The following is an 11,825-nucleotide window of genomic DNA, read 5'->3' as shown; positions in this document are numbered from 1 at the left end:
ACAAGTGTAAGTACAGGAACTTTTAAAATGATTACCGACAACAGAATAAAGGAAAAAGAAATTCTTAGCATCACGTTGTCGGAGAAGCTTCACAGCGTCGCAGGAGCACAACATGGCAGAGCAAGCGTTAGATGGTGTTGTAGTTGTTGTGTTGAAGCTCTGGAGAAGACCTCCTTATATAGGAGGATCCGGGAGCCCGGATCCCTTCCGGGCGCCCGGACTGTGACGTAGCCAAGCCAACCAGAGCGCTTCATGTTGTGACATCGCTTCGGGATAAAACTTGCATTTCGGTCGCCCGGACCTCTATTTTCTAGCTACCTGCAAGAAAACGTTAATCCGAGGCGAAATGCAAATAATACTACCCTACAAAATAAAGTGTTAGCACAGTTATATAAGGAATGATTAGTAATTAGATTCCGTCTTACCGAGATCAGAATCTAGTTAAGATCTCAACTTAGAGTTCCGAAATGGTTCTAAGTTAGATCGGCGACTAAGTTCCCTTCCCGGGAACGCGTCCCCGCAGTCACTCCCCTCCAGTGACTTACCTTAACTTACCTGCCAGACGTCCGATCAGCCCTTCGACTCGTCTGAATTTCATGCTAGACGTCCGACCAGCCCTTCGACCCGTCTGGACTACGTGCCAGCTCGGTCGGCCTATCGACCTAGCTGGACTTCGTGCAAGACATCCGGTCACCCCGTCGACCTGTCTGGACTTCGTGCCAACTATCCAGTCGGCCCGTCGACCTAGCTGGGCTTTTCTTGCTCACTTGATCAAAACGTTAGATCATAATAAAACTAACTTAACCTACTTTGTCATTCATCATAACCTGAGTTAGATCGTTAGTGCTAACCGCACCAACATAAGTGAGTACGTGTTCTCCGTTGAGGGAACAATAGGTGTTGTCTGACCTAAAGTTTCAGCGAAACTCAAAGTCAAGACTGGACAGTCTAAACACTGTCAAATATTACTTTTCTTTACATATTATTGTCTGTCTCTAACCTTGTGGTGCAGATGATTGAAATTGCAAGTTGGCTGGAAAATGAACATCCATGTGCCCGGATTGGGTCTGGGCGCCTAGAGTGGGGCGAATCTAGGCACCTGCGCGGGCAGAGGTGGCGCATGCCGATTGGCTGATCCACGTCAACGGTCCAGGCACCCGAACTGATCCAGGCGCTCGGATATGGATAGAGTTTGCTAGATGAAGTTTCGACGAGAGCGCGCCACATCAGCCCAGTGGCGGCACTTGAGGAGGAGTCCAAGTGCTCGGATGTGGTTATAAAAGGAGAGTTCGATTAGTAGCTTCAAGATGAAAATCCGAACGACTTCTCTCCTATGCGCTGCTCCGGAAATGACTCTACGACGTCGAAACGTTGCTCTGACGATCCAAATCTCGAGTCTACGAATCTTTAGTTGTCGGTAACTTTTACACACTAGCACTTACATTGTAATAAAGATATATTGTACAATACTTCGAATTGATAGTGAATTGTCCAACGAAAGCGATTGACGATCGCGGGTCTTAGAGTAGAAGTCGTCACATGCTCCGAACTAAGTAAAATCAATGTGTATCAATTGTTTATTTTCTTTTATTCTTTCTATTCCGCTATGTTATTCTAATCGATTGTTTTTCGAAAAACATAAAAAAACCATGAGTGTTATCCCTCCTCTAACACTTTCGATCCAACTTACATAGGAGATATTTGCATTAAAGAATTCACAATGATGATTCTTCATTATTTAACTAAAAAAGACCTTCTGATTGCATCAGAGAACGCATAAGATACTCGACACTCATGCAAGTTGCAATCATCTATTTATACATGTTTGTCAGAGTAAAATACATATCCAATTGTGTGTCCATTATGGTGACACCCCACTACAATCCTGCCCACCAATGAGACCTGAATTTTAATTCCTCCAACCTTGAGATCCAGCACTTAGTCAGTTCTTATAGCCTTGTGACAGAGAGGTTTGTCGGATTTAGTTTGTGAAGGTTGAAAATGGTGAGGAAGTGCTCCCATTGTGGCAATTATGGCCACAATTCTAGGACTTGTATCATCACAAGAGCCATGGTTGGAGGAGGGGGAGTGAAGCTATTTGGGGTAGAGCTGCACATGGCTTCCGCGATGAAGAAGAGCTTTAGCATGGAGTGTCTCTCCCACAACTATCCTCCTGCTACTTCCCCTACATCATCGACATCTTCCTCCCTTGGCTCAGTCAATGAAGCCACTGAGAGGATTTCTAATGGCTATCTCTCTGATGGTCTCTGTGGCAGAACTCAGGAGAGGAAGAAGGGTGAGCCATCATACTCTGTCTTCAGGATTCTTTCATTACTTAATTTGCTCGAGCTTGAATTGCTATTTATTCATAGGTGTTCCATGGACTGAGGAAGAACACAGACAATTTCTTGTGGGACTTGAGAGGCTTGGAAAAGGAGATTGGAGAGGCATCTCGAGGAACTTCGTCACCACAAGAACCCCAACACAAGTAGCTAGTCATGCTCAAAAGTATTTCCTCAGACAAAACAGCCACAGCAAAAAGAAGCGTCGATCGACTCTCTTGGATGTGGTAGGTTCATTGATCTCGTGCAATCTTCCTGATAGGATATATGTTTGTTTTCTTGATCTCTTTTGAACCTCAGGCTGCGGCGATAGATCTGAATTCACCGATCGAAGAAGAAGAAGAAGAAGAAATGATTCATCTGGATTCTTGCCCCTGTCAGATGCCCAATTCATCTGGTGAAGTCTCACATGCACTAGATCTGGAGCTCAGAATTTCAAGCCCAAGGTTGAACCAGAATAGTTCATCACCTAAACTTTATGCCTTGGAGCCATAAGAGTCACTTGAACTGTTTCTTGGTAGAATTCTGCAAGCACGAATGTAATTGAAGCTAAACAAGTGCTTTCGACGCAAACTTCGTTTTCCTTTTTTCAATTAATTCGTCAATTTCAGATAAGGTGATAGTAGTTTTTTTCCGGATGAAATGATTAGTAATCCTGTCTGAAATCGATGGAGATGAAGTGCTCGATATGTGATGAAGACTCCTTATTGTCCAAAAATAACTCCGAAGCATTCTTGCATATCAAAAGGAGTGTTACCAATCGAGTCAAGGAAAGGGTCTCAGTGTAGTCCCTCAAAGGCTCAAGGCAGTGATCGGCAGAAGATAATGAACAATAGGAAGAACAGTGGACGCATATGTAAAATTATCTAGTCTCGTGTTGTCTAAGCGTACTTGTCCCTTTTTATAGTGTTATTATTTTTCTATGCACAAATCTCAAAGCATTTCTACAGACTATAAAGATCCTGTAACACCTTTCCCAAAATGGACCAGCAATATTGCATTTGGTAGAGAAGAAGCTTTTAATATACAGTTTGCACACAGAATATTTTGTCCTCTGTGACATAAGATGCCAAAAAGGAATACTAGATCGTTGAGTTAAGGAGCTCACAGTATGCTTACATGGCAAGTCGACAGAGCTCATTCTGTGACCCGATCAATAATAACTCTAGCTGATCGGACCTATAGAGTGTTGTTAGGAACTTGTCTCTCGCTCGGTCTATCTATTTTAGCCAAAAAGTTCGGTTAGATCAAGCGTTCGTTCTATCTGATCGGACTGCAGTTTCGACCAGTTGAACGACTCAATCAAGCTAATAATCGTTCTATCTTCAAATGACAAAGAATTCCTAGCTCTAGAGAGTACTAACCCGTCTTTATTTCTTAATACTGAGGAACTCGGCTTCCAATCGGCTCATTAGTCCGATCGGATAATCCTCTTGGCCAACTGATCGATCGCTCTATTTTTAAAGGTTGATCTTTTCTTAGCTTTGACCACCCGTCAACCGACCTTTTTGACTTTCATCGACTCGGAGACTTCATATCATCCACCATATCAATTAGTACGGTTGATTAGATGACGGTAGAAGAGACTCTCAATAGAACTTATTTTTGCCATTTATTTTATGAACTGTAAAAGAAAATGAATGTAGATAAAAGTATAGACTAGTAAGGTTATATTCATTAAAAAAAGTTTAAACTAACTATGCTGAAGCACCTCAATGGCAGCTTTCATTTTAAATACTTTAAACTCTCCACTCGAAACTGGTAAAAAATCTCACCTCAAGGATGTTTTGATTTAATTTAGATAAATAAATATTATTAAATTTTATTAATCTTTACAATGAAGTTAGAAGTTGCTGTGGTGTAGTGGTTATCACGTTAGTCTTACACACTAAAGGTCCCCAGTTCGATCCTGGGCAGCAACATTAATATAGAATTTTTTATTTTTTTAATCAAGTTCTTTGAAACTTACCCATTTTCTTTTATTTTAAACAATTTCTATACCCTGTTCGATTTCGATTGCATGCTTTTAAACATTAAACCCCTACTTCTGGAGGCTCTGCTTTCTCTTTTCCTCTTCAAGTTTTGTTCTGGAGTGTTTTCAGAATTTGGCAAGTCGAGCACTGCTGCGATACACGTTAGAGGTTTTCGATTCAGATCAGAGATTTTTAGATTGAATTGGATTGACCCGAATTTAAGTTTTAGTGATTTTTTTTAAGGATTAAATAAAATTTTATTTTGAAAATCAAGATATTTTTACGTGTATTAATATCAATGTTAGTATGATAATTGTATAATGATTGAGAGAAGACCTTCCGAGTCGGGTCGAAGTCAAGGAGGTCGACTTGATTGACATTATAGTCAAAATCAAGGAAGAGTCAACCTTTAAAGTTAGCACAGTCGAACATCACAGTTGAGAGGTTATCCGACTAGACCATTTAGCCGGTCGGACGTCGAGTCCATCAGGTTATCTGATCGGACTATTGGGCCGGTCGGACGATAAATTCCTAAATATTGATGAATAATGCAAGACTTGTCAGCACTCAACATAGTCAAGCATATTTGTCATTTTGAGGTAGTACTACTAGCTAGATCAAGTAGTTCCGCCGATTGAAACTATATTCCGATTAGATAGAATGGACGCCCAGTCCGATTGAACCCTTTGGCTAAATAGGCCGACTGAAGGACGAGTTCCCACAACACTCTATAAGTCCAATCGACTGGTCCTTATGAGCGATTGTCATCGAGTCACAGGGGAAACTATGTTGTAAGCATATTATGGGTCTCTCAACCTAACAACCTTATATTCCTCTTTGACGTTTTGTGCCACAAAGAATAGAGAATATTCTCCCTGCAAATTGTATATTAGAAGTTTTTCCTCTGCCAAACGCAGAGATTGTGGGTCCATTTTGAAAAAGGTGTAAGAACATCTTTATGGTCTATTTTTTTTTTAGACATACTTTGAAATTTGTGCACAAACAAATAGTAACACTATAAAAAAAAATCTTCATCTACTGATGGAGGTATGCGAGACTACGCAGTTTTATACACTCATAGTTATTGTTCCTCTCATTGTTCATCTACTCGACACGATTACTAACTTGAGCATCGAAGGCTTTAGGCAGGGACCCCTTCTCTAACCCAGTCACTAACACTCCTTTTGACACGTAGGACAGCTGGGAGCCACTTTTTGTTGAATCAGTCTTCAAGCAATCAACATCAGAGTCACCTTTCCAGCCAACCATTTTCTCCGCTTTTAGACGGGATCAATAATTATAGAGTATTGAGATAAAAATGATGAATTATAGAGAAATTAATAAAAAAAAATCAATTTTAATCAGATTATTTGAGTTATTCGGTTGGATTAGATTCAGATTTAAGAGTTTCAAATTATATTGGAATTTGAGTCGGTGGCTTCTCCTCTTCATCGGTGTCGTCGTCCTTGTCCAGGTTCTTATGTATGGAATCCGATCCGAGCCGATCCGATCCGATCCATTCAATCTGCGTACATCCATTTCATTGTATTCCATGATTTCTGTTTTTGCTTTTCGGAAAAAAAAAATCTTTTTCGACCAATTGACTCATATTCAATTGTTCATGCATTGAACCCTATCCTCTTGTTAGTTTTAAATGTTCGATATTTGGTTGCTTTCGATAGCTAGCACGTTTAATTTTTTTGAAATTATGGCTCCATTTTGTTTCCTCTAAATCGGCAAACTTGTTTTTCTTTTCCCCACCAAAGTTCGTGTTTTCACCACTAAGTTGCATAGTTTTGCAAAGCAAGCTTGGCTGCCTCTTTCTTATCATAGAAGGGCTCTCTACAATCTCCCTCCTCAATGTCCGCAATCTCCTCTTCTTCTTCGAATATAATGACTTCGCCATTTACCCTCGGAGATTGAATTAGGATAGGATCTGCAATCATCATTGCCATCTCCGACCTTCCTAGTGGCAACCTTTGGGACTAAGAAAAAGAAGTCGTCGGCTGCTGACCTGTGAGCATGATCGGGGACGAAGTCAATACAATGGAAGGAGGGGCAACGCTTGGGTCCGAACGGTGAAGGGTTCTCTCCATGGGAAGAAAAGCATGGGAGGATGTTGGCAGCTCGAGGATAAAGTTGGAATAGAATTTTTTAGGCTTCCCCTTCCCCTTCATTACATCCTGAATTGGAGTGTAAGGAATTTTGTCTCTTTCCCCCCTTACAAGATTAAAGCTTACTCTTCCTTCCCATTCACCTTGTTAACTCACTTCTTCCCAAACGAGGATAACATAATCAGAAGACTTATCGTGTTACAGATAGAATCAGAAATTGATTTCAATTATTGATAGCTTTTCAATTGCAATTGCAACCATATTTATCATTATTTTTATATTTATTATTACCATAGGTGTTGTAATATGTTATCATATATTATAATACTTTTCCATATAATTATTTGACCATATGTATAAATAAGTTTGTTAGCCTAGGCTAATATCAATAAGAAAGTATTTACTTCTTTTCTCTCTTTTATTTATTACATACTTATCATGGTATCAGAGTCATGATCTCTCTCTTCTTCCCCATTCCACTAGCTGTCATTATTTTTCCTCTATTTCTCTTTTCTTCCCAATAGTCCTCTCTACTTTTTTTATTCTAAAATTTTCCCCACCATTTATTTTGTTTTATCTTTTTTTTTTCTTTTCCAAATCTCCTCTGTTTTCTCTCTCTGTCATTCTTGGTTGCTCAAGAAGAAAGAAAAAAAAGGGCTCCCTTTTTCCCAACAGCAAGCAACAAACAGTCCTAACTCCTCTCAACAGCAAGCAGCTTTATTATAGGAGATCTTCTCTTCTGTAGTCCTTCCTGTTTTCCAGCAATAATAACAGCATCAGAGCATCTCTTTCACGGTGTCGACCAAGTTTATTATTGGAGATCTAACTTCAGATTTCTTCATATCAACAGAAGAGCAAACTTCTCTTATTTATTTTCCAACAAGTCTCTAACAATGCAAGTTGCTTCACAAATTTATTCTAGAATCCTTTTATCCACAAAATCTTCACCTGTTGGATGATATCTTGATACTGGAGCAACTCATCATGTCACGCTAGACCATCACATCATTACAGAAATCTTATCGTACTGTGGCTCGGATACAGTACAGGTAGACGATTGCTCGGGTTTACAAATTATTAACTATGGAAACACACATTTTCAGTCATTTAATAAAACTTTTCACATGCACAATATTTATCATGTTTCGTCTATTACTAAAAACTTGCTTTTTACACATCAATTTAGTCTTGATAACAATGTCTTATTTGAATTTCATCTTGATCATTGTCTTGTAAAAGATAGAACGACATGTGAAATTTTACTTCATGCTAAGATTAAAAAAAGTCTCTACCATCTTCAATGTCCTTCCATTAAAGTTTTTATTGGTGAGCGCACTAATAAACCAGTTTGGCATGCTCGTTTTTTGTAATCCTTCTCTTCGTATTGTTCAAAGAATCATAAATCAATTTAGTTTACCTATTTCATATACCTCATCACCTCATTTATGTAAGGCATGCTTAGAAGCCAAGAGTCACAAGTTACCTTTTTCTCTATGTAATCATATTTCTAATTTTCCACTTGAAATAATTCATTTTGATATTTGGGGTCCCGCGTCTATCATGTCAAATCAAGATTTTCTATATCATGTCACTTTTATTGACCATTTTAGCAAGTTTACTCAGTTCTATCCTATGAAACGAAAGTCTGATTTACGTGACATATTTTGTTGTTTTCAAAACAAAGTTTAGCATTATTTTGGTCTCAAAATATTTTCTTTTCATTCTTATTGTTGAGGTGAGTATCAAGCTTTTCATTGTCATCTTACTTCTTGTGGAATTGTTCATCGAGTCTCTTATCTCTGCACCCTTGAATAAAATACTTTTGCAGAAAGAAAATATCTACATATAGTGGAAACAACCTTAGCTCTTCTTAATCATGCATTTGTTCCTCGAAAATTTTGGGATGACGCAATTAACACTATAATTTACCTCATAAATCATCTTCCCACACCATTGCTTGATCAAAAGTGTCCACTAGAGAAGCTTTATAATCAAACTCCTGACTATACTTTTCTTCAAGTCTTTGGTTGTACATGTTATTCATGGTTACGTCCATACTTTAAACATAAATTACTCTCGTTCATAACAGTGTGTTTTCATTGGTTATAACAGTTTGCATTATGGGTATTGTTGCTTACATATACCGATTGGGCAGATTTATATATCTCGGTATGTTATTTTTAATGAGTCTCTCTTCCCTCTTTTAGTAACATGCTCATCCTCTCCTCCCAAGACAAGTAGCACATATTTGGTACCACCCATCCTTACAACAAGCATGCAACATCTATCTCCTCTACCGGAAAATGATACACGAGGTAATGGTATTTTGGGTTCAGCTCCATCTCCGCCACTCATTGAGACATCCCCTTTTGATCCTTCTAACACATCATCTAATCATGAGGATAATTTTGATTCCTTTCTCGAATATGTCACATTTCGCATTGTCACATTCCTAGCCTAACCCTTGCCTTATTCGACAAGTGGTTTTGATGAAGATGTTCTTCGGCGCACACTTCTCTTAAGTGATATCTATGCACGATGTCCACCAGTTGCCATTCGATATCCCCTTCCACAGGCTCTAGTGGTCTCTTCAAAATTTATCGAACGTACATGATTTACATAAGCTGTTAAGGATCCAAATTGGCGTGCTGCGATGACTATAAAATTTGATGCTCTTCTTCACAATGGGACTTGGTGTTTAGTTCCTCGCACTGCCTCCATGAATATTGTGGGTTCCAAATGGATCTTCCATCTCAAGTATCATGCTGATGACTCTCTTGAGCGATATAAAGCTCGTCTTGTGACAAAATGATTTAATCAACAACCAGACATTTACTTTAATGATACATTAAGTATGGTTATTAGAATTACAATCGTCAGATTGTTACTATCTATAGTTGTTAGCTCCAACTAGTCAATACGTCAATTAGACGTTTCCAATGCCTTTCTTCATGGTCATCATGAGGAAATTGTAAATATGGAGCAACCACTTGGGCTTATTCATCCACAACTTTCAACACATGTTTGTCAATTGAATAAATCATTATATGGTCTTTGATAAGCTCCTCGTGCATGATTGCATCGTCTCTCTACTTGGCTACACATTCAAGGGTTCTTTGGCTCAAAAACTGACTGCTTTTTATTTTATAAGTGCAATGTCGGCTCTATGCTTTTTCTCCTTATTTATATTGATGATATTCTTCTAACTGGTAATGATTAAGAAGGCATCACTTCTCAACTTTATCTTCTTAATCAAGAATTTCCTATTAGAGATCTCGGTACAACCCATTTCTTTCTTAGTATTGAACTTTTCTCAAATTCGGATGGTTGTCTCCTTTCACAAAACAAATACATTACTGGAATCCTTCAACGGGCTAAGATGAATGGTGCACGCCATGTCTCAACACCGATTGTTGTAGGCAATTTTTCTGCACCTTTATCATCTCCTGCATTGGTTGATCCTCAAATATATCAGAGTATTGTTGGAGCCTTACAATATGTCACTATCACACATCCTGACATATCTTTTGCTATAATCAAGCTTGTCAATATATGCACTAACCCATTGAACAACATTGGGAAGGAGTTAAGAGGATCCTTCGTTATCTTAAAGGCTCTATTCTTCATTTTTTTCTTTTTTTATCGACATTCCTCACGGGAGTTGAATGCATTTAGTGATGCAAATTAGGTCGACTCTCCTAAAGACAGATGTTTTACTGGAGGATATGCAATATTTCATGGACAAAATCTTATCTCTTGCCATTCTAAAAAGCAACATACTATATCTTGATCCAGTACTAAAGCTGAATATAAAGTTGTTGCTAATGTAACGTCTGAAATCATTTACTTTTAATCCCTTCTCTCATAATTATATCTTTCTATTGATATTATACCTAAGATATGGTGTGATAACATTTGAGCAACATATCTTACTGTAAATCCAATTTTTCATGCTCGCACAAAACATGTGGAGATAGATTTCACTTTGTACGGGAACATGTAGCAGCTAAACAACTATTAGTCTCATACATCTTTACAAAGGATCAAATTGCTAACATCTTCACCAAACCGTTTTCCCGACAATAGTTTCATAGATTGACAATCAAACTCAACATGTTGAATATCCAGTTGAATTTATCGGGGGGTAATGACGATAAGGATAGCAGTCCAGAATAATAATAAGAAGATTTATCATGTTCTAGATAGAATTTGAAATTGATTTCAATTATTGATGACTTATTATGTTTGGATTGCAATCGCAACTATATTTATCATTATTTTTATATTTATTATTACCATAGGTATTATAATATATTACCATATATATCATAATACTTTTGCATATAATTATTTGACCATCTGTATAAATAAGTTTGTTAGCCTATGCTATTATCAATAAGAAAGTAATTATTTCTTTTCTCTCTTTTGTTTATTACATACTTATCAGTTAACTCACTTCTTCCCAAATGGGGTTAAAAGTTCTCTTTTCTTTATTTAACCTTTCCTCCCCTTCTCTTACCTCCTCCCAAATAGAGGGTTAGTGAAAAAAAATAAAAGAGAAACCACTCATTTGTGAAAATGAGTATGGATCGATTATGTTTCCTAACCCAATTGCAATGGTAAAAGAATGATGACACCGTGATTCCATCGGATGGAAGAATGATCGAAAGATGCCTCTATCTCACCTCCGGAGCAACAAAGATTTTTTTTCCAATGGGATGATAATTCTAAGAACATTGATCGTTTGAATGGGCCTCCGCCAACATTTTCCGATTTAGATGCCTCTATCTCAACAAAACATTTGATCGTATTGACACTCACATACTGTTTGAGAAGCTTCACTCCCTATTTCTGAAAAAAATATTGAGTCACATAACACCAAACCTGGATCATTCTCTGTTTCTGGTATCTACTAGCCGTAGATAATTGAATTATAATTCAATTGAACTTTGTGCATAAATCATAACCTTAATCTAATGTTGAATTTGAAAAATTAATGAATTTTTGTTTGAATTTGATAAGAAGCAAATGAGTTCTAACCGGGTTGATATGACGATGGAGCTTTTTTCACCCATTATCTTGCCCCTAGGGTGTAACATAAACGGTGGACGCATGACATTTTTGGCATAATGGTCAGGGGTCAATTCTTAGAAATTGATAATCTGAGTTTATTCCACCATGCGTCTAACGTCTGTGTATCTGTATTTACCTCCCTCCATATATATGGAGTGAACACTAGAGGTCGTTAAGGTAATAGATATATTTTTTCACCCATTATCCATTTGATCCATCTAGAGTACAAAGTCATGGCATACGGTGTGAAAGCACTAGATGGCAGTCCTATTGTAGATTGATGAATTATCACACTTGAGGTGGTATGGAATCTTACTTAGTTT

General features: G+C 37.9%; 1 protein-coding gene and 1 non-coding gene across 2 annotated transcripts; both read left to right on the top strand.

The window, feature by feature from the left end:
* Window positions 1-1,848: 1,848 nt before the first annotated feature.
* On the top strand, window positions 1,849-3,273 carry LOC121982560 (transcription factor KUA1-like). Its single transcript, XM_042535709.1, has 3 exons — window positions 1,849-2,296; window positions 2,373-2,569; window positions 2,643-3,273. The coding sequence occupies exons 1-3, from the start codon at window positions 2,002-2,004 to the stop codon at window positions 2,835-2,837; spliced, it is 687 nt and encodes a 228-aa protein (XP_042391643.1). The 5' UTR covers window positions 1,849-2,001; the 3' UTR covers window positions 2,838-3,273.
* A 918-nt stretch (window positions 3,274-4,191) lies between these two features.
* Window positions 4,192-4,264, top strand: TRNAV-UAC. The gene has a single exon. It is a non-coding gene; the product is annotated as a tRNA-Val (tRNA).
* Window positions 4,265-11,825: the final 7,561 nt, after the last annotated feature.

Source organism: Zingiber officinale, chromosome 5A (genome assembly GCF_018446385.1).
Source record: "Zingiber officinale cultivar Zhangliang chromosome 5A, Zo_v1.1, whole genome shotgun sequence".
NCBI lineage: Eukaryota > Viridiplantae > Streptophyta > Magnoliopsida > Zingiberales > Zingiberaceae > Zingiber > Zingiber officinale.
Note: the sequence above shows the minus strand (reverse complement) of the source record. Positions and strands in the feature narration are given on the sequence as shown.

Bases quoted from the DNA above. Each gene is read 5' to 3' on its own strand.
- LOC121982560 (XM_042535709.1), top strand. From the start codon at position 2,002: ATGGTGAGGAAGTGCTCCCATTGTGGCAATTATGGCCACAATTCTAGG. The intron at 2,297-2,372 runs GTGAGCCATCAT...ATTTATTCATAG, and splicing joins AACTCAGGAGAGGAAGAAGG to GTGTTCCATGGACTGAGGAA. The intron at 2,570-2,642 runs GTAGGTTCATTG...TTTGAACCTCAG, and splicing joins GATCGACTCTCTTGGATGTG to GCTGCGGCGATAGATCTGAA.